General features: G+C 32.9%; 2 protein-coding genes across 2 annotated transcripts; both read left to right on the plus strand.

Moving 5' to 3' along the window:
- Positions 1-13,714: 13,714 nt before the first annotated feature.
- On the plus strand, positions 13,715-18,817 carry LOC140062217 (uncharacterized). Its single transcript, XM_072108321.1, has 3 exons — positions 13,715-13,742; positions 15,328-18,200; positions 18,352-18,817. Exons 2-3 carry the CDS (start codon positions 15,366-15,368, stop codon positions 18,400-18,402), a joined length of 2,886 nt encoding a protein of 961 aa, XP_071964422.1. The 5' UTR covers positions 13,715-13,742; positions 15,328-15,365; the 3' UTR covers positions 18,403-18,817.
- Positions 18,818-20,035: 1,218 nt separating this feature from the next.
- LOC140063041 (uncharacterized) lies at positions 20,036-24,078 on the plus strand. The gene is made up of 3 exons (XM_072109467.1): positions 20,036-20,049; positions 21,622-23,960; positions 24,070-24,078. Exons 2-3 carry the CDS (start codon positions 21,660-21,662, stop codon positions 24,076-24,078), a joined length of 2,310 nt encoding a protein of 769 aa, XP_071965568.1. The 5' UTR covers positions 20,036-20,049; positions 21,622-21,659.
- The last annotated feature ends 356 nt before the right edge of the window (positions 24,079-24,434 follow it).

The following is a 24,434-nucleotide window of genomic DNA, read 5'->3' on the forward strand; positions in this document are numbered from 1 at the left end:
AACCTGTGTTTAGTCGGGTGATTTTATTTAATACACCTTTACTATATTTTGTTTGTATTCATTTGTGTAAAGTAATGATCTACTGTATGTATCGATGTAAATTGGAGGAGGGGGGGGCGGGGGGTAGGATAGGGGTTGATAGTTGCTTTTGCCTTTTTACTTTTCTGTTAATTGTTATATTTTATATTGTTATTGTAAAGGATGCACCTTTGTGCTAAGTGTGCCACCGATCTAAAGGTGTAATTCCAAATAAATAAATATTGCCATTAGGCCTATGGTTATATGTTATACGATATACTGCATGTTTATTGGATAGCATTGGATTCCGATATTAGACTCTTTGTCTATAAGATTCTCCTCTGTAATTGTATACAAAACAACAATTTGTAAAACTTAGTTTCTAAAGATAAATTTTAAAGGCACTATCTTGAGCTTCTTTGTTACTTATGCTGGTATTAGCTTTATTGAGAGAGTACGTACGTAATTCTCATTGCGGAATTCAATAAAACTAAAGCAGTGTAAGACTGTTCTTTGTTCTATTGACTCGGAGTGTCTGTTATGTTTATAATGTATACAGATTATTTTTATAATACTGTAGTATACTGTAACACAAAAATGTAAAGCGAAAATCAGACGACTGTACTCGATCGTTTCCTAGAATAACTCTTGAAATCACTGAATCAGGAACTTAAAGAAGCAATCGATTACCAGTTCAAGTAACATTATTGAAATACAATCTAGAGGTACTGACAATACAATACTGTCAAAGTAACACGGTAAGAACTACTAAATGCTAACTAATTATGATTGATAACACGTTAGCTGTTGTTAATGATATTTTATTGTGATATTAACCCTTTGAAGACGTGGCCCATATCCCATACGGGGTAATTTACTGTCCCAGGACGCGAGGCCCGTATATGTTCAGGTTGACTTTTTGGAGTAACTGAATTGCACTTTTTGAGAATTTGACCATTGACCTAGGTAAAAAAAATGCTTTTTTTTTCGGAAGGCCAAAACATTTCACATCAAAATAAAATCAACAATTGCAGTTTTTTTAAATACCGGTACATTATTTAGCGTCAGTCACTTGGGGTAGAAACCTCGCGTCTTCCTTCAAAGGGTTAAAGATTGAAATATTGCTATTATTTGGTAATGTTAATGTGATACGGAATTATTTTATATAGCATAATATTTGATGCTACTTAGCCAAGTTAGAGATAGTCTGGTAAAATGGAACAACAAGGATTGAATTACTTACGAGGATTTGCTGAATCGTTTAAGCGAAGTTTTAACATGCGAGTTTTAGCAGATGATACTGAGATTAAAGAAGCTTACAAAACAGCTCAAGAACGAGGAGAAGTATCTTTTAACAGAACAAAGCTTCTTATTCTGGGTGATCATGGTGCCGGGAAAACCTCGACTTGCAGGCGTTTTCGAGACAAAGATTTTCGGCCAGAAGAGCCTAGTACAATCGGAATAGAAACAAACACGGTTCAGGCAAAAGTCAGTGATGTTAATAGTAAATGGTGCGAGGTAACAAACACTCCATTAGAAGACTATGAAAGTTCAGCAGCGTGGTGGACAGTATCACGTGTGCTTAAGCAAGGTAAAAATAAGCAACCAAAGACATGTAAACAATCTGAAAATGATGCAAATATGTCGATCCGAAAAATATTTGAGGACATACGTTACCTGCTGTTATATTATATTCCCATGACTGTACTTTTCTGTTTTGGTGGACTTACTTTCGGGTTCGGACCGGTTGCATGGTTGTATATTATTTACCTTTCAAGAATTTGTGATGTTCACAGTGCCTACCGCTTTGGTTGTGGGTACACTATATGTATGGTACTCATAGACAGTGCTACACAATTGAACGAACAGTTTTCTCAGCAACCTGTCGTTGAGTTCAATATTTGGCTTTATATGACTGCTGTTATAGTTGTTTTTTTGTATGAATTAGGATCATTCCTTGTTGGTGTACTTATGAGCGCAGGTGGAAGGACTGGTATTTGCTTAGCTTTTTGCCTCATGGTACATCCAAAACAGACTATTATTTCTATTGAAGTTTTTTTAGAAAAAATATCATTTATTCACAATATAATATACTTTGAGTTTGTAATTTCTGCAGTTATTTTAGTAGTTATTTTTAGACTTATGCATACCAAAATATTTTCGCTTAGTCGAAAAAAGTTATTCCTTGTATTTATACTAAACATAATGCTGATAATAACAGCAATATATTTCGAAAGGCAAAATTTTGTTGACATATTTACTTTGTTTTGCTTTATTTCATTCGTGTTTTTTGTACTGTGTGGAGTTTTTTTAGGAAGGCAATTTGTGGCGTATGGGTATTTCCCCAAACACTACATTTTAAAAAAGGTGATTGGGTTTATTGCTGGAATATATATTGGCAAAATGTGTGGTTGGAAATTTGACAATTTTAACCATCTCACTATCTTAGAGAAAGACCATAACCTTCCAAAATATTTGCTTAAAATGTTGTCATTTGTGGCACCGATTTTGGGTTTTATTATCTACGAGTGGCATTCATATATGAAGGTAAAAAGTACGTCATCAATACCAATCGTGCATATTAGAAAATCAATGGAAGCAGATCTACGAAACGAATGTTACATTGACGCCAGACTAAGTTTATGGGATTTTGCAGGACAAGAAATGTACTATAATACACACCATCTTTTTATGCCAAAGCAAGGCGTATACTTGGTTGTTTTCAACGCTGTAGAAGCGATTTCTAATCCTGATAGACACATTAAACGGCTACAATTCTGGTTACAATCTATTGCTATGCATGTGGATATTGAGAATGTTATAGTGTTTCTTGTAGGAACAAGAAGAGGAAGTGTACGTGATGAAAAGGCGTTTTCAACCTTTGAGAGATTTGTAAATGCACATCTTTACAAAAGGTTTTCAAAATTGCTTGCTTTTCATCCAAGTGGACGACTTTGCTTTTTTATTGAAAACTCATTCAAAGTTGATAAGGAGCTTAACATCTTACGAGAAAGGATATATATTGAAGTAAAGAAATTAGAATACTTTTGTGAAAAATTGTCTTTAAAATACTTATTATTTAAAAACACGTTGAATGGATTTCGTCATAGACAGTCAGTTATAACGAGTATAAAAGATATTGAAGATGAATTAAAGTTAACAAGCAAAAACGTTGTGATATTTGAGGTGCGTCAACTTTTGAACATATTTGATAAATCTGGAGATATCATATACAATGAACTTGATGAACTACTTCAGAAATATGTTGTTTGTGATCCTCAGGTATTAATAGACATTCTGAAAGTATTAGTGAATGTACCTGAACCACACAGAAGAAACAGAACCGTGTCTGATCTTTGGCAGAGATTACAAGAATCAGGGATTTTAGACAGTAGAATAATGGAACACATTTGCCGAAATAAAGGAATTTGGAGAGTTTATCCTTATGTTATTCGGTACTTGGTGGGAGCACATATTATGTTTCCACTTACAATTACTGATAAAGTTGATCAAGTTGGAACATTTTGTCTTCCTTGCAAATTGCCCAAAATTGAGTTACAACAACGTGAACTTGATTATATTGATCGTACTTCTGACATATTTTATTTCGATTTTGGTGAGGTATTATTAGAATTTGTATTTCTTCGACTTGTTGCAAAATGCTGCAATGTGTTTGATTGGAATAATATATATTATAACTGTGCACGGTTTAGAGCAAGTGAAACATGTTTTTTTCAAATAAGCACTGACACAGTTTCTTCAGATAGTATTTTTTTATATGAGAGAAATATCATCAAACTTTCAGTTTCGAAAGAAATTCCGAGTCAGTCAGTAAATATCTTACAGAAAATGCTTATTTCGGTTGAAGAAATAATCAAACAGACATTTAATCCTGATTACTTTCGTGATCAGTATGTTTGTGGTCCAATATGTGAAATATGTAGTTCATTGGATGGAACGATGTGTTTGGTAAATCTGGTTGCAATAAGTAAAGCTGTTTCTGCTTTGAAGGAATACAGAGTAGATGAATACCACAAAGTTTATCGTGAACGAGAGGTAATTGTATTTATTTTAATTTGTGCAAAAGTTTTTTTTTAAGACCTCGTAGACCTAGTTATGGGAGCCTGTTAAGTTGAAACAGACATATTAAACATTTCATAATTTTGTTACTGTAGTAGGCTTTATTGTAAGTGAATGGAAATATTGGGGTTGGACACAGTAATGTTTTAGGTCTCAGTGACGTTTCTAATAACGTTTAAATAACAATTACACAAAGACTACTGAGGATGTACTGCTACAAGCAGTCTTCTGGTAAAATTTTGTAAAGTTCACACAATCAATACTTTATTTTAGCCATAAGCTAATTTAGTTTTAAAATGCTTTAATTTTGCAGTTCAGTTTTACATGTAGCAGACCGATAACCACCTAGTCAAGATTCGAGAATTAATGCCTAATTAAGTGTATTCAGATTGCTAGCTGGTACCTATCACTACTGTAGATATGCGGTCAGTTGTATATCATACATACCGATTTTGATACATTGTATAGAATACGGTGAGTTAAGTGTTTTTTAAAAATGTATTTTTTTATTATATAAGGCCTACATAGAAATAGATGTTACATTGTGTTCTAACCTGGTTTATCGCACATGGCATACCCTGAAAATCATGATAATGAGTAATATAGTTTGAACATCGCATCAAATTAGAAATACCTTGTTATTGAAACCAAAACATAGAAAGAAAAGGCCCCATATACATGACTGCAGTCGCGTGCTCAAGTTAGTGTTTATCGACCAACCGACATTTATGGTGTCAGTTCCAATTATAGATTTATGTGTATATTCTAAATTGCACATAACCCTAACTTTTCCGATGTTTACTAACATAGTATTAATACATCTTCCATAACATACGCCGTGTACACTTATTTGATTGCAGTTACTTACCGTAGAGGGATTGTATGGATATTACAATCAATAATATGTCATTAATGATTTTATCTTGTGAATGGTTACACACAAACGTATAGTTTATTTACTAAATACAACTTACTGTACACGTTATATAACAAGTGAATTTGAAAGAATAAATTTGAAAGGATACATTTGAAGATAAATTAGTCAGGTGAGTGTAAAATGGAGGTTTATCTTACGAATACGATAACGAAAACGGATACGTAACGCACACGTATTCGTTTTTCGTAAGCCAGTAAAAATCTGTTTCGCATGGCAACGAAATATTGAGGGCGCCTTCCAAAATATGACTGCGGTAAATTTGAGCGAAGCGCAGGTACGTGTTGCTTGGTGCTTGGCTGCCTAGGCCTAGCGTAACAGCAAAGCGAGTGAGGACCTTAAAAACTGCTATTTATCAAAATCGACCTGGCATTTTAGTAAATTACTTTAGTAAATTACTTTCAATAAAAGTATAATTAAATTATAATCATGAATCATTCCTGATTCAAATGCAAAATGTGCAAAATAGATCAAAAACTATACTCGTTTTGTAGTTACGAATATGACTGGTGATATTCGTCAACACGAATACGCTTTACGAATATGAAATGGGGATCAGCTCAAAAGTTTCACAAATGTATGACGTATCCGTTTTCGTTATCGTATTCGTAAGGTTGCGAAACCTCCCTAATGTATTTACTGTACGTTATTAGAATATTAGTCTTAGTGGAGAGAAATAGTGTGATTTACAAACTTAACATATGCCTATCAAACCAAGATTTTGCTAAGGCAAATCAGTTTTCGATAAGTTACGTTGGAAAATGGAGAAGACATACGTGAAGGGAGGAAGTATTTTATATGCTTCATGTATGTTGTCAAGTTATATTCAATAGTATTATAAAACGATATACAGAATACAAAGAAGAACAAAAGTATACTTCACGGTCCTTGAATCACAGGTAGGATTAAAGCATTTTTCTTCAGGCAAGGTTATACTGAACTTTAAAAATACAATACTGATTTTGTTGATTACAAATAATACACACAGTACGATTATAATACAGAGTATAGACGATTGCATGTATGAATGGCAAAATCCGACTTATGAATTATTATGGCTGAGATACACAGTCAATTCTAAAACAAGCACTAGTGTTATGCAGCTCAGTATTATTATAAAAGTGTATCCTTTTTTTATTTAAGCACGATTTCCGGCGAGCAGCAATCAATTTCATTCACATAATTTAAATTAACCATAAGATGGATAGCAAAATATTGAAATATTGGAAAGGATATACTGAATCTTTCAAACGTAGTTTCAACTTGCGAGTTTTAGCAGATGATACTGAGATTAAAGAAACCTACAAACAAGCTCAAGAAAAAGGAAAAGTACCTTTTAACAGAACCAAAGTTCTTATACTGGGTGATCATGGTGCCGGAAAAACGTCAACTTGCAGACGTTTACAGGGAAAAGATTTCCGACCAGAAGAGCCTAGTACAATCGGAATAGAAACAAACACCGTTGAGGCGAAGGTTAGTGATGTTAATAGTAAATGGTGTGAAGTGACCAGCACTCCACTTGAAGATTATGAAAGTTCAGCGGCGTGGTGGACAGTATCACGTGTGCTTAAACAGGGTAAAAATAAATCAAGTGGTTTGGTAGAAAATAATGCACAAGGAAAGATCCGAAAAATATTGGAAGACACATTTTACTTATTGTTGTATATTGTTCCTTTTACTGTTATACTGTGTTTTGGAGGTTTTACCTTCGGCTTTGGGCCAGTCGTGTGGTTATACATCGTTTGTATTATGGGAATATGTGATTTCCATAGTGCATATCGCTTTGGTTGTGGATATTCAATATGTATGGTCCTTATAGACAGCGCTACACAATTAAATGAACTGTTTACAAATTTACAAAGCATACAGTACAATATATGGATTTACGTGACTGCTGTTACGGTCGTTTGCATGTATGGAATTGGTTCGTTCCTCACCGGTGTGATTATGGGTACGGGTGGAAGGACTGGTATCTGTTTAGCATTGTGCTTCATGGTACATCCAAAACAGACAACTATCTCACTTAAAGTTTTTTTGGAAAAACTATCGTTGATTTACAATATAAAATACCTTGAGTTGGTAATTTCTGGAGTTATTATATCTGCAATTTTTAGGAGCATTCACAAATATATATTTGTACTTAGTCGAAGGAAGTATATTATTGTATTAATAATTATCATAATCTGTATCATTGCAGCAACATACTTAGGAAGAAACGATATAGTTAACATATGTATTATATTTTGTTTTACGGCAATAATCTTTCTATTAATATGCGGGCTTATAACTGCTAGAAAGGTTTATGTTTACGGGTATGCACCTAGAAATTACTTTATAAAGAAATCGTTTGGCTTTATAACGGGATTGTGTTTATCAAAGATGTGTGGTTGGCGACTTGAAAATGTAAGAACATTAATTCATTTATGTGATAGAAATAATCTTTCCAAATCACTGTATTTATTTAACTTATTTTCATTTTTTGCGCCAATCATTGCATTTATTATCTACGAGTTGTTATGTTACATTAAAGTAAAAACTACGTCATCAATACCAGTAGTGCATATCAAAAAATCAATACAAGCAGATCTTCGAAACGAATGTTACATTGATGCCAGGCTAAGTTTATGGGATTTTGCAGGACAAGAAATGTACTATAATACACACCATCTGTTTATGCCAAAGCAAGGCGTATACTTGGTTATTTTCAACGCTGTAGAAGCCATTTCTAATCCTGATAGATACATTAAACGGCTACAATTCTGGTTACAATCTATTGCTATGCATGTTGATATTGAGAATGTTGTAGTGTTTCTTGTAGGAACAAGAAGAGGAAGTGTAGGTGATGAAAATGCGTTTTCTACTTTTGAGAAAATTGTAAATGCACATCTTTACAAAAGGTTTTCTAGGTTGCTTGCTTTTCATCCAAGTGGACGACTTTGCTTTTTTATTGAAAACTCACTCAATCTTGATAAAGAACTTAATTTCTTGCGAGAAAGAATATATAATGAATTTACGAAATTAAGATACTTTAGCGAAAACTTTTCTGTCAAATATCTTTTATTTAAAAACACCCTAAATGGATTTCGACATAGACAGTGCATTATTGTGAATATAAAAGATATTGAAGATGAATTAAATTTGACAAGCAAAATCTTTGTGAAATATGAGATGCGTCAACTTCTGAATTTCTTTGATAAATCTGGAGATATCATATACAATGAACTTGATGAACTACTTCGGAATTATGTTGTTTGTGATCCTCAGATATTAATAGACATTCTGAAATTATTAGTGAATGTACCTGAACCACACAGAAGAAACAGAGCCGTGTCTGATCTTTGGCAGAGATTACAAGAAACAGGGATTATTGATAGCAGGTTATTAGAACACATTTGCCGAATGAAAGGAATTTGGAGAGTTTATCCTTATGTTATTCGGTACTTGGTTGGAACACAGTTGATGTTTCCACTTACAATAACTAATCAAGTTGATCAAGTTGGGACATTTTGTCTTCCTTGTAAATTTCCCAAAATTGATTTACAACAATGTGAATTTAATTATAATTATCATAATTCGGACATATTTTATTTCGATTTTGGTGAATTTTTACTAGAGTTTATATTTCTTCGACTTCTTCCAAAATTCTGCGAAACCTTTGATTGGATAAGGATCTATTATAACTGTGCACATTTCAGAGCAAGTGAAACATGTTTGTTTCAAATAAACACTGAAACAATTTCTTCTGGCAGTATTTTCTTATATGATAGAAATCTATTAAAACTTTCAGTGTCCAAAGTAATCCCGAGTAAATCAGTCGATATCTTACGGAAAATGCATACTTTCATTGAAGAGATAATCAAACAAACATTTAATCCGGATTACTTTCATGATCAGTATCTTTTTGGTCCAGTATGTGAAAGATGTAGTTCTTTGGATGGAACGATGTGTCTGGTGAATCTTGTTGGCTCAAGTAACAATGTTTCTCCATTGAATGAATACAAAGTAGATGAATATCACACTGTGTATAGTAAATCAAAGGTAATATTTTGTTTATTGTTTTGCTTTAGTATTTTCTCTTTTGGTGAGATTTAACACATCTTTTTTAATTAACCAGCCTATAAATCCAGAATAGGCGTACACAATATATTGTGTGTTATTTAATAATTTTATTTATGAATGTTAATTTTGCAGTTCAGTTTTACCTGCAGTAGACCAATCAGTTTCACCCAGACAAGTGTTTGAGAAGTTGCTACAGCTTTTAATAGTTTATAATGTTAGTTATTTACTATCTACACACATGTTCTATCGATATGCACATTGTTAATGGCAGATAATATTCAATAATCTAGAAAGTTTATGTTAAATAACATGCTTGATGATTCGTTCAATATGGATATAATAGTGTTTATAATATAATGTATATGGTCAACGTAAGGATAGAGATTAATTTAATAATAAATTATATTTTGTATTGAAATTATTATAGATTGCCATCGTCATAATATTGCATGGTTATCAAATGTTAAATCTATGTAGCAACTTATTACATTACATAAAAGAAGGTATCAGTTCAACCGAGTTGAATACATATGTCAATAAAGATGCATAGAATGTAAAAGCAAATCAAATTAGTAATTAAAACAAAACTTATAATATTGAAATTGTGGAGTAAATTAATAAACAAAATTAATTGTGCGGTATTATTGTTATGTATGTGCCTACGTAATCATACATGTCTTTATGTAATTTACTACTTTCTATTGTAGAATAATATACAATGTATATATTATTTACCGGTGATAATATTATTTAAAGTAAAATGTCCCTGTGAAAACGTTTGAACTACAAACCAATGACTGGGGCGGTACATCTGTCAAATGATAACGCAGGCGAGCTCAGCGAGGACGTAAACCTCGCGTAGAACAAAAGGGCAAGCTCGCTTTATTTTGATTTTCAATATGTTTAATGTGTAACAAAACTACCAAATGTTCCATCTGTCTACTATCAAAATATTTTGACAAAATATGGTATTGATATTTCGAAATATGGTAGTGATATGACATCATCATATCCATATATGGGCACATCACATCACATCACATCACTCTACAGCTCACTATGTCGGTCGGTCGGTTGGTCGGTAAACACTAACTTGAGCACGCGACTGCAGCCATGTATATGGCCTTGTTGTCACATAAAGTTTGATAGTGTAGACAGAGCTTAAGGCGTTGTCTGCTTATCGTGAGAACGAATTCAGCAAGTTCACACATTTATTTTGCAATGTTGACTATTAGCAATACTGTTGATTTTTCCTTTTGATTGCATTTGAATACATGATTCACAATAAGAAGTTACATTTTCTTTACTGTAAACACTATACGTTGGTGTATAATTTATATTCTTTGTTTTAAAATGGCTGTTTGATACACAGTTTGATCGTATATATTATAATGAATATAGGGACCGAAAACAGAATATTATAAATCACATTGGCACTCGGATACCCTAAAAGGCCATTTATACAAACTAAACAGCAAATGAAAGTAAAACAAACAGAAGAATCTAAAAAGAAAGATACAATCAGGAATATAAACGGTTTGGTTATCCTACTTTCCTCGTCTTATCACAAAGAGTCAGAAAATATGTTAAAAGAATTTTGCATCAACACAACCAGTAATCACGCTATAAACAGAAATGGGCATATAATAATTGACAAAAATCGAACACTTAAGATCGGATTATAGAAGAATATGTGGATCCGACAAAGAAGAAATGATATCACCCTAAATTTAAACAGAATTGGCCCTCTAGAGGGCAATCTGTTTAGTGACAGAGAGTCATTCTTCTGAAGAGACTGTTAGTGAAAAGAACTAAACTGGAAAGGTAACTTTTTAACCTCTTATATTTTTATATTTTCTTTTAAGATACTGTTTTGTTTTGTTTTTTTTTAACTAGTTATTTTAGTTGTTCTATGTCAATTAAAAAAAATACTCAAAATGTTAAGGCAATCCAATTACGGTGTACATCAAATTGTGTATTGATTTAGAGAAAGAACAAAAATGATAACTTAAACACAAGGTATGTTTTAACATTTTAACTCCATAACCTCAACGATGAAGAATATCGCGTTGCATGCGCCGCCGTGCAAATAGCAATGTCCTTTCGTATATTTTAGGTCTTAGATCTGTTCTTTCGAGGTCTTATTGTTAGTCATCAAACTTCAATAATTTAGGTGAGAATTAATGCGCATAATAGTTTTTTCTAAGGCATGAATTCATAAATCCGGTACTCGATGAGAAAAATTGTATAGGGCCTACTGTTGTTGTATACTCGAGGTCTTACTAATCTAGGCCCGGTATCGCCCGGTAGGGTTTTATGATATTAAATGATATCCCCAAGTAGGCCTACTCTAGTAACAAACCATGGTATAAATATAAATATAATATAAATACCTCCATGAACAAAACTACCCTCAATTAATGCTTTTAAAAGTCTATGTAACAGTGTGTTACATACATTTTCTGCACTGATATGCAACGTAAGTTTATATTAATTATTTTGTATAACAAACGCTATCTGCGTTTTCAATTTCACTGTTACCACGTGAATAGAATCCTTTGTTCTGTGAAATTCCAAACATGAAAAGCATATTTTCTGTGGTAGTCAGGTGGCTTAGCGACTAAAACGTTACACGGTGGACATAAGCACCACATTTGGCATGAGGCTTCTTTTAGACGTACTAATTGATTTTTGCCTAGGAGCCACCCGATCATCTTCCGATTTTCCAAGATGGCGGCCAAAATCCAAAATGGCTGCCAGTAAATTGGTATATCATATATCTCTGGCTGTAAAAGTTACAAATAGACAAATAATGTACTGAATAAAGAATTTCTGAGGTCAGTAAAACCGATTCAGGAAATATTATATAAGGTGAGTTCCAAAATGGCGCCCAAAAATAAAAATGGTAGCCATTGAAATTCAAATACATATAATCGTATACAAAGTCACAAATAGTCCATTTCCTAATATAATTTAGCCTGCAAATCAGAAGGAAAGTGCAAGCATTGCATTTTATGAATTTTTTAACCATGCTAGTTATAAAAATCCATGTTATCAAATTTCTAAAGTTTTCCCTTGACCTTTGACCTCAATTTGAATATTTTAATCCAATTGAAAACAAAATAACCATATCTCCGCAACGCTTGCATTAAATTAAATAATTTTAGTGTCAAAATCTTTGGAAGATGCATATTAATATTCGTCCTAATGGAAACATTTGTCAAAAAATGTCCGGAAGTATGATTTTTGGTGATTTTGACCTTTGACCTACATGTCATATAACTTGGTAACTAACAGTTGGACAAACTTGAAATATGTCTCAAATTAATCAGAAGATGGATGTTTCTATTCAGTCTAATACAAACTTTTCCAAGAAAATGACCCAGATTCTTGTTATTGACCTTTGACCTGTACTGGTAGTACACATTTCTATATCTCGAAAACTAGTGGTCGTAAAAGTTTTTTTTATGAGAAATTGTTAGAAAAATATATATTTATATGTTTTATAATAAAATAATTTACTACTTTCTATTGTAGAATAATATACAATGTATATATTATTTACCGGTGATAATATTATTTAAAGTAAAATGTCCATGTGAAAACGTTTGAACTACAAACCAATGACTGGGGTGGTACATCTGTCAAATGATAACGCAGGTTAGCTCAGCGAGGACGGAAACCTCGCGTAGAACAAAAGGGCAAGCTCGCTTTATTTTGATTTTCAATATGTTTAGTGTGTAACAAAACTACCAAATGTTCCATCTGTCTACACTATCAAAATATTTTGACAAAATATGGTATTGATATTTCGAAATATGGTAGTGATATGACATCATCATATCCATATATGGGCACATTACATCACATCACTCTACAGCTCACTATGTCGGTCGGTCGGTTGGTCGGTAAACACTAACTTGAGCACGCGACTGCAGCCATGTGTATGGCCTTGTTGTCACATAAAGTTTGATAGTGTAGACAGAGCTTAAGGCGTTGTCTGCTTATCGTGAGAACGAATTCAGCAAGTTCACACATTTATTTTGCAATGTTGACTATTAGCAATACTGTTGATTTTTCCTTTTGATTGCATTTGAATACATGATTCACAATAAGAGGTTACATTTTCTTTACTGTAAACACTATACGTTGGTGTATAATTTATATTCTTTGTTTTAAAAAGGCTGTTTGATACACAGTTTGATCGTATATATTATAATGAATATAGGGACCGAAAACAGAATATTATAAATCACATTGGCACTCGGATACCCTAAAAGGCCATTTATACAAACTAAACAGCAAATGAAAGTAAAACAAACAGAAGAATCTAAAAAGAAAGATACAATCAGGAATATAAACGGTTTGGTTATCCTACTTTCCTCGTCTTATCACAAAGAGTCAGAAAATATGTTAAAAGAATTTTGCATCAACACAACCAGTAATCACGCTATAAACAGAAATGGGCATATAATAATTGACAAAAATCGAACACTTAAGATCGGATTATAGAAGAATATGTGGATCCGACAAAGAAGAAATGATATCACCTTAAATTTAAACAGAATTGGCCCTCTAGAGGGCAATCTGTTTAGTGACAGAGAGTCATTCTTCTGAAGAGACTGTTAGTGAAAAGAACTAAACTGGAAAGGTAACTTTTTAACCTCTTATATTTTTATATTTTCTTTTAAGATACTGTTTTGTTTTGTTTTTTTTTAACTAGTTATTTTAGTTGTTCTATGTCAATTAAAAAAAATACTCAAAATGTTAAGGCAATCCAATTACGGTGTACATCAAAATGTGTACTGATTTAGAGAAAAAAAAATGATAACATAAACACAAGGTATGTTTTAACATTGTAACTCCATAACCTCAACGATGAAGAATATCGCGTTGCATGCGCCGCCGTGCAAATAGCAATGTCCTTTCGTATATTTTAGGTCTTAGATCTGTTCTTTCGAGGTCTTATTGTTAGTCATCAAACTTCAATAATTTAGGTTAGAATTAATGCGCATAATAGTTTTTTTCTAAGGCATGAATTCATAAATCCGGTACTCGATGAGAAAAAATGTATAGGGCCTACTGTTGTTGTATACTCGAGGTCTTACTAATCTAGGCCCGGTATCGCCCGGTAGGGATTTATGATATTGAATGATATCCCCAAGTACTCTAGTGACACGCTAACAAACCATGGTATAAATATAAATATAATATAAATACCTCCATGAACAAAGCTACCCTCAATTAATGCTTTTAAAAGTCTATGTAAAAGTGTGTTACATACATTTTCTGCACTGATATGCAACGTAAGTTTATATTAATTATTTTGTATAACAAACGCTATCTGCGTTTTTAATTTCACTGTTACCACCTCAATGTGAATAGAATCCTTTGTTCTGTGAAATTCCAAACATGAAAAGCATATTTTCTTTGGTAATTAACATGAAAATACCAACAATTTCCAATTCAAATCCAACATATTTGTTATTGAAATTACACAATCGTAATAGTACAGAATTATAATTGATCAGTGAACTTTAAAATGAGTTGGCTCTCGTCACAATTAGGCCATACAAAATCACCTGTCGGTGTCCTCCGCTCGAAGCAGATTGGCTGTCATTTATTTCCATTCTTTCCTCAGCTGCGCCTTCGTCACACATTTCTCATAGCTCATTTTTGTCCATTCCTTTGTGTTGGTTGTCCATGTAAAACGTGGTCTACCTCTGCCTCTTTTCCCGTCTATTTTACCATCTAGTATTTCCTTTTGAAGACTTTCCTTCCTTATGAGATGACCACAAAATTCTAGCTTTCTTTTCTTGAATTGGCATTTAAATTGGAAACACTATGCATATAATTGCCATTGAGCAGAAAAATGTGAGTTCACATTATAAACTATTTCCTTATATATATACTGGTCTTACAATTTACGTGAATCAGTCACCAAAACTGTGTGTAATTATCAGACAAGTCCAAAATAGGAAAAGGGTAACTAAAATAATGGCAAGGTTACATAAACGTCATAAAGTGCTTTGTAAAATAACAAGGCCATATACATGGCTGCAGTCGCGTGCTCAAATGTGAGCCGACTGACCATCCGACCGACCAACCGACCGACTATCCGACCAACCGACATAGTGAACTGTAGATATGATTTTCAGATACGTGTTGTTAGAATTTATAATTGCTAAAATTTAAATTGTTCTGAATCTGATTGAATCTTCATATTTCAATTATAGTGTATACATTGTAATGTTATAATAGAAGACCATATAACATGGAAAAAAAAGAACTGGATTACTTGAAAGGATATGCTGAATCCTACAAGCGAAGTTTCAACTTGCGAGTATTAGCAGATGATACTGAGATTAAAGAAGCTTACAAAACTGCTCGAGAAAGAGGAAAGTTACCTTTTAACAGAACTAAGGTTCTTATTCTGGGTGATCATGGTGCCGGGAAAACGTCAACCTGCAGGCGTTTACAAGGAAAAGATTTTCGTCCAGAAGAACCTAGTACAATTGGAATAGAAACAAACACTGTTGAGACGAAAGTCAGTGATGTTAATAGTAAATGGTGTGAGGTGACAAACACTCCATTAGAAGACTATGAAAGTTCAGCAGCGTGGTGGACAGTATCTCGTGTGCTTAAACAGGCAAAAAGGTTGTCAAAGGCACGTGGTTCGTCTGGCAATAAAACACATTTATTGATCCGAAAATTATTGGAGGACATATATTACTTAATGTTGTATATTATCCCTTTTACTGTTATACAATGTTTTGGTGGGTTTACATTTGGGTTCGGGTCAGTTGTGTGGTTGTACATCTTTTGCATTATGACAATATGTGACGTCCACACTGCATATCGCTTTGGTTGTGGATATGCTATAATGATGGTACTTGTAGATAGAGCTACACAAAATGAACAGTTTTCAAACCTACAAAACATAGATATAAATACATGGATTTATTTCACTGTGGTTATGTTTGTTTGCATGTATGGAATTGGCTCATTCCTTGTCGGCATACTTATGGGCACAGGTGGAAGGACTGGTATCTGTTTAGCATTGTGTTTCATGGTACATCCAAATCAGACTGTTATTTCCATTGAAAGTTTTTTAGAAAAGCTATCATTTTTTTACAATATGATATATTATCTTAAATTCATATTTTCTGGAGTTATCCTAATAGTAATTTTTAGGAGCATTCACTCACAAATCTTTTCACTTAATCGAAGAAAGTTTATTACTTTGATAATAATTAACATCGTTTGTATCATTACAGCAATATACTTAGGAAGGAACAATTTTGTTGAAATATGTATTTTATTTTGCTTCATTGCAATTGTCTTTTCAATCATGTGTGGAGTTATATTAGGAAGAAAGATTGTAGCTTATGGCTATACACCTGGAAATTACTTTGTAAAGAAATCAGCAGGGTTTATTGTTGGAATATTTTTAGCAAAATTATGTGGTTGGAAATTTGGAAATGTGTCTAATTTAAGAGATGGTCATAACCATTCCAAGTCACAGTATATATTTGACTTGATTTTATTTTTTGCCCCAATTACTGGTTTTATTATCTACGAATGGCATTCTTATACAAAAGTAAAAACTACATCGTCAATACCAATAGTGCATATCAGGAGGTCAATGGAAGCAGATATGCGAAACGAATGTTACATCGATGCCAGACTAAGTTTATGGGATTTTGCAGGACAAGAAATGTACTATAATACACACCACCTATTTATGCCAAAGCAAGGCGTATACTTGGTTGTTTTCAACGCTGTAGAAGCGATTTCTAATCCTGATAGACATATTAAACGGCTACAATTCTGGTTACAATCTATTGCTATGCATGTTGATATTGAGAATGTTGTAGTGTTTCTTGTAGGAACAAGGAGAGAAAGTGTACGTGATGAAAATGCGTTTTCTACTTTTGGGAAATTTGTAACTGCACATCTTTACAAAAGATTTTCAAGATTGCTTGCTTTTCATCCAAGTGGACGACTTTGCTTTTTTATTGAAAACTCATTTAATGTTGATAATGAGCTTTCCCTTTTGCGAGAAAGTATATATAATGAAGTTATGAAATTGAGATACTTTCGTGAACAATTTTCTGTAAAATATCTACTATTTAAAGAAACGTTAAATGGATTTCGTCATAGACAGTGCGTTATTGCGAGTATAAAAGATATTGAAAACGAATTAGTGTTAACAAGTACCAACTTTGTGAAATATGAGGTGCGTCAACTTCTGAATTTCTTTGATAAATCTGGAGATATCATATACAATGAACTTGATGAACTACTTCAGAATTATGTTGTTTGTGATCCTCAGGTATTAATAGACATTCTGAAATTATTAGTGAATGTACCTGAACCACACAAAAGAAACAGAGCCGTGTCTGATCTTTGGCAGAAATTACTGGAAACAGGAATTGTAGACAGTAGACTATTGGAACACATTTGCCGAAACAAAGGAATTTGGAGAGTTTATCCTTACGTTATTCGGTATTTGGTCGGAACACAGTTAATGTTTCCACTTACAATAACTAACCGAGTTGATCAAGTTGGGACATTTTGTCTTCCTTGCAAATTGCCTAAAATTGAGTTGCAGCCACGTGAATTTAATTACAGTTATCATACTTCTGACATATTTTATTTCGATTTTGGTGAAGTTTTACTAGAATTTATATTTCTTCGAATTATTGCAAAATGCTGTCAAGTGTTTGATTGGATAAGGATCTATTATAACTGTGCGCATTTCAGAGCAAGTGAAACATGTTTTTTTCAAATAAACTCTGAGACAATTTGTGCAGATAGTATTTATGTATATGATAGAAATCTATTAAAACTTTCAGTGTCCAAAGTAATCCCGAGTAAATCAGTCAATATCTTACGGAAAATGCATACTTTCATTGAAGAGATAATTCAACAAACATTTAATCCGGATTACTTTCACGATCAGTATCTTTTTGGTCCAGTATGTGAAAGATGTAGTTCTTTGGATGCAACGATGTGTTTGGTGAATCTTGTTGGCTTAAGTGACGATGTTTCTGCATTGAATGAATACAAAGTAGACGAATATCACACTGTGTATAGTAAATCAAAGGTAATATTTTGTTTATTGGTTTGCTTTAGTATTTTCTCTTTTGGTGAGATTTAACACATCTTTTTTAATTAACCAGCCTATAAATCCGGTATATGCGTACACAATATATTATTTGTTGTTTACTAATTTTATTTATGAATTAATTTTGCAGTTCAGTTTTACCTGCAGTAGACCAATCAATTTCACACAGACAAGTCTTTGAGAAGTTGCTACAGCTTTTAATAGTTTATAATGTTAGTTATTTACTATCTACACACATATTCTATCGATATGCACATTGTTAATGGCAGATGATATTCAATAATCTAGAAAGTTTATGTTAAATAACATGCTTGATGATTCGTTGCATAACATCATCAATATGGATATAATAGCGTTTATAATATAATGTATATGGTCAACGTAAGGATAGAGATTAATTTAAATAATACATTATATTTTTTATTGAGATTATTATAGATTGCCATCGTCATAATATTGCATGGTTATCAAATGTTAAATCTATGTAGTAACTTATTACATTACATAAAAGAAGGTATCAGTTCAACCGAGTTGAATACATATGTCAATAAAGGTGCATAGAATGTAAAAGCAAATCAAATTAGTAATTAAAACAAAACTTATAATATTGAAATTGTAGAGTAAATTAATTTAAAAAAATAATTGTGCGGTATTATAGTTATGTATGTGCCTACGTAATCATACATGTCTTTATGTAATTTACTACTTTCTATAGTAGAATAATATACAATGTATATATTATTTACCGGTGATAATATTATTTAAAGTAAAATGTCCCTGTGAAAACGTTTGAACTACAGACCAATGACTGGGGCGGTACATCTGTCAAATGATAACGCAGGCGAGCTCAGCGAGGACGCAAACCTCGCGTAGAACAAAAGGGCAAGCTCGCTTTATTTTGATTTTCAATATGTTTAATGTGTAACAAAACTACCAAATGTTCCATCTGTCTACACTATCAAAATATTTTGACAAAATATGGTATTGATATTTCGAAATATGGTAGTGATATGACATCATCATATCCATATATGGGCACATCACATCACATCACTCTACAGCTCACTATGTCGGTCGGTCGGTTGGTCGGTAAACACTAACTTGAGCACGCGACTGCAGCCATGTATATGGCCTTGTTGTCACATAAAGTTTGATAGTGTAGACAGAGCTTAAGGCGTTGTCTGCTTATCGTGAGAACGAATTCAGCAAGTTCACACATTTATTTTGCAATGTTGACTATTAGCAATACTGTTTTTCTTTTGATTGCATTTGAATACATGATTCACAATGAGAGGTTATATTTTCTTTACTGTAAACACTATACGTTGGTGTATAATTTATATTCTTTGTTTTAAAATGGCTGTTTGATACACATTTTGATCGTATATATTATAATGAATATAGGGACCGAAAAGGGAATATTATAAATCATATTGGCACTCGGATACCCTAAAAGGCCATTTATACAAACTAAACAGCAAATGAAAGTAAAACAAACAGAAGAATCTAAAAAGAAAGATACAATCAGGAATATAAACGGTTTGGTTATCCTACTTTCCTCGTCTTTTTCACAAAGAGTCAGAAAATATGTTAAAAGAATTTTGCATCAACACAACCAGTAATCACGCTATAAACAGAAATGGGCATATAATAATTGACAAAAATCGAACACTTAAGATTGGATTATAGAAGAATATGTGGATCCGACAAAGAAGAAATGATATCACCCTAAATTTAAACAAAATTGGCCCTCTAGAGGTCAATCTATTTAGTGACAGAGAGTCATTCTTCTGAAGAGACTGTTAGTGAAAAGAACTAAACTGGAAAGGTAACTTTTTAACCTCTTATATTTTTATATTTTCTTTTAAGATACTGTTTTTTTTTTTTTTAACTAGTTATTTTAGTTGTTCTATATCAATTAAAAAAATACTCAAAATGTTAAGGCAATCCAATTACGGTGTACATCAAATTGTGTATTGATTTAGAGAAAGAACAAAAATGATAACTTAAACACAAGGTATGTTTTAACATTTTAACTCCATAACCTCAACGATGAAGAATATCGCGTTGCATGCGCCGCCGTGCAAATAGCAATGTCCTTTCGTATATTTTAGGTCTTAGATCTGTTCTTTCGAGGTCTTATTGTTAGTCATCAAACTTCAATAATTTAGGTGAGAATTAATGCGCATAATAGTTTTTTCTAAGGCATGAATTCATAAATTCGGTACTCGATGAGAAAAATTGTATAGGGCCTACTGTTGTTGTATACTCGAGGTCTTACTAATCTAGGCCCGATATCGCCCGGTAGGGTTTTATAATATTAAATGATATCCCCAAGTACTCTAGTAACAAACCATGGTATAAATATAAATATAATATAAATACCTCCATGAACAAAACTACCCTCAATTAATGCTTTTAAAAGTCTATGTAACAGTGTGTTACATACATTTTCTGCACTGATATGCAACGTAAGTTTATATTAATTATTTTGTATAACAAACGCTATCTGCGTTTTCAATTTCACTGTTACCACGTGAATAGAATCCTTTGTTCTGTGAAATTCCAAACATGAAAAGCATATTTTCTGTGGTAATTAACATAAAAATACCAACAATTTCCAATTCAAATCCAACATATTTGTTATTGAAATTACACAATCGCAATAGTACAGAATTATAATTGATCAGTGAACTTTAAAATGAGCTGGCTCTCGTCACAATTAGGCCATACAAAGCTGTCATGAATTTCTATTCTTTCCTCAGCTGCGCCTTCGTCACACATTTCTCATAGCTCATTTTTGTCCATTCCTTTGTGTTGGTTGTCCATGTAAAACGTGGTCTACCTCTGCCTCTTTTCCCGTCTATTTTACCATCTAGTATTTCCCTTTGAAGACTTTCCTTCCTTATGAGTTGACCAACAAATTCTAGCTTTCTTTTCTTGAATTGGCATTTAAATTGGAAACACTATGCATATGCCATTGATCAGAAAAATGTGAGTTCACATTATAAACTATTTCCTTATATATATACTGGTCTTACAATTTACGTGAATCAGTCACCAACACTTTGTTAAAGTGTAATTATCAGACAAGTTCAAAATAGGAAAAGGGTAACTAAAATAATAGCAAGGTTACATAAACGTCAAAAAGTGCTTTGTAAAATAACAAGGCCATATACATGGCTGCAGTCGCGTGCTCAAATGTGAGCCGACTGACCATCCGACCGACCAACCGACCAACCAACCGACCAACCGACCGACTATCCGACCAACATAGTGAACTGTAGAGTCGCGTTGAACGCGACTAAAATATGATTTTCTGATACGTGTTGTTAGAATTTATAATTGTTTAAATTTAAATTGTTCTGAATCTGATTGAATCTTCATATTTCAATTATAGTGTATACATTGTAATGTTATAATAGAAGACCATATAACATGGAAAAAAAAGAACTGGATTACTTGAAAGGATATGCTGAATCCTACAAGCGAAGTTTCAACTTGCGTGTATTAGCAGATGATACTGAGATTAAAGAAGCTTACAAAACTGCTCGAGAAAGAGGAAAGTTACCTTTTAACAGAACTAAGGTTCTTATTCTGGGTGATCATGCTGCCGGGAAAACGTCAACCTGCAGGCGTTTACAAGGAAAAGATTTTCGTCCAGAAGAACCTAGTACAATTGGAATAGAAACAAACACTGTTGAGACGAAAGTCAGTGATGTTAATAGTAAATGGTGTGAGGTGACAAACACTCCATTAGAAGACTATGAAAGTTCAGCAGCGTGGTGGACAGTATCTCGTGTGCTTAAACAGGCAAAAAGGTTGTCAAAGGCACGTAGTTCATCTGGCAATAAAACACAATTATTGATCCGAAAATTGTTGGAGGACACATATTATTTAATGTTGTATATTATCCCTTTTACTGTTATACTATGTTTTGGTGGGTTGACATTTGGGTTTGGGCCAGTCGTGTGGTTGTACATCTTTTGCATTATGGCAATATGTGACGTCCACACTGCATATCGCTTTGGTTGTGGATATGCTATAATAATGGTACTTGTAGATAGAGCTACACAATTAAATGAACAGTTTACAAACCTACAAAACATAGATTTAAATACATGGATTTATGTCACTGTGGTTATGTTTGTTTGCATGTATGGAATTGGATCATTCCTCGTCGGCATACTTATGGGCACAGGAGGTAGGACTGGTATCTGTTTGGCATTGTGTTTCATGGTACATCCAAATCAGACTGTTATTTCCATTGAAAGTTTTTTAGAAAAACTATCATTTCTTTACAATATCATATATTATCTTCAATTCACAATTTTTGCAGTTATTATAATTGTAATTTTCAGGAGCGTTCACACACAAATATTTTCACTTAATCGACGAAAGTTTATTATTGTGATAATAATTAACAACGTTTGTATCATTACAGCAATATACTTAGGAAGGAACTATTTTGTTGAAATTTTTGTTTTATTTTGCTTCATTGCAATTGTCTTTTCAATCATGTGTGGGGTTATATTAGGAAGAAAGATGGTAGCTTATGGCTATACACCTGGAAATTACTTTGTAAAGAAATCAGCAGGGTTTATTGCTGGAATATTTTTAGCAAAAGTATGTGGTTGGAAATTTGGAAGGAGTGTGTCAAATTTAAAAGATGGTCATAACCTTTCCAAGTCACAGTATAATATATTTGACTTGATTTTATTTTTTGCCCCAATTACTGGTTTTATCATCTACGAATGGCATTCTTATATGAAAGTAAAAACTACGTCATCAATACCAATAGTGCATATCAGAAAGTCAATGGAAGCAGATATGCGAAACGAATGTTACATTGATGCCAGACTAAGTTTATGGGATTTTGCAGGACAAGAAATGTACTATAATACACACCATCTTTTTATGCCAAAGCAAGGCGTATACTTGGTTGTTTTTAACGCTGTAGAAGCGATTTCTAATCCTGGTAGACACATTAAACGGCTACAATTCTGGTTACAATCTATTGCTATGCATGTTGATATTGAGAATGTTGTAGTGTTTCTTGTAGGAACAAGGAGAGAAAGTGTACGTGATGAAAATGCGTTTTCTACTTTTGGGAAATTTGTAACTGCACATCTTTACAAAAGATTTTCAAGATTACTTGCTTTTCATCCAAGTGGACGACTTTGCTTTTTTATTGAAAACTCATTTAATGTTGATTATGAGCTTTTCCTTTTGCGAGAAAGTATATATAATGAAGTTATGAAATTGAGATACTTTCGTGAACAATTTTCTGTAAAATACCTATTATTTAAAGAAACATTAAATGGATTTCGTCATAGACAGTGCGTTATTGCGAGTATAAAAGATATTGAAAACGAATTATTGTTAATAAGTACAAACTTTGTGAAATATGAGGTGCGTCAACTTCTGAATTTCTTTGATAAATCTGGAGATATCATATACAATGAACTTGATGAACTACTTCAGAATTATGTTGTTTGTGATCCTCAGGTATTAGTAGACATTCTGACATTATTAGTGAATGTACCTGAACCACACAGAAGAAACAGAGCCGTTTCTGATCTTTGGCAGAGATTACTGGAAACAGGAGTTGTAGACAGTAGACTATTGGAACACATTTGCCGAATGAAAGGAATTTGGAGAGTTTATCCTTATGTTATTCGGTACTTGGTCGGAACACAGTTGATGTTTCCACTTACAATAACTAACCGAGTTGATCAAGTTGGGACATTTTGTCTTCCTTGCAAATTGCCTAAAATTGAGTTGCAACCACGTGAATTTAATTATAGTCATCATATTTCTGATATGTTTTATTTTGATTTTGGTGAAGTTTTACTAGAATTTATATTTCTTCGAATTATTGCAAAATGCTGTCAAGTGTTTGATTGGAGAAGGATCTATTATAACTGTGCGCATTTCAGAGCAAGTGAAACATGTTTTTTTCAAATAAACTCTGAGACAATTTGTGCAGATAGTATATATGTATATGATAGAAATCTATTAAAACTGTCAGTGTCTAAAGTAATCCCGAGTGAATCAGTTAATATCTTACGGAAAATGCATACTTTCATTGAAGAAATAATCCTACAAACATTTAATCCAGATTATTTTCACGATCAGTATCTTTTTGGTCCATTATGTGAAAGATGTAGTTCTTTGGATGGAACGATGTGTTTGGTGAATCTTTTTGGCTTA

The sequence above is a fragment of the Antedon mediterranea genome, chromosome 11 (assembly GCF_964355755.1).
Source record: "Antedon mediterranea chromosome 11, ecAntMedi1.1, whole genome shotgun sequence".
In the NCBI taxonomy this organism is placed as follows: Eukaryota; Metazoa; Echinodermata; class Crinoidea; order Comatulida; family Antedonidae; genus Antedon; species Antedon mediterranea.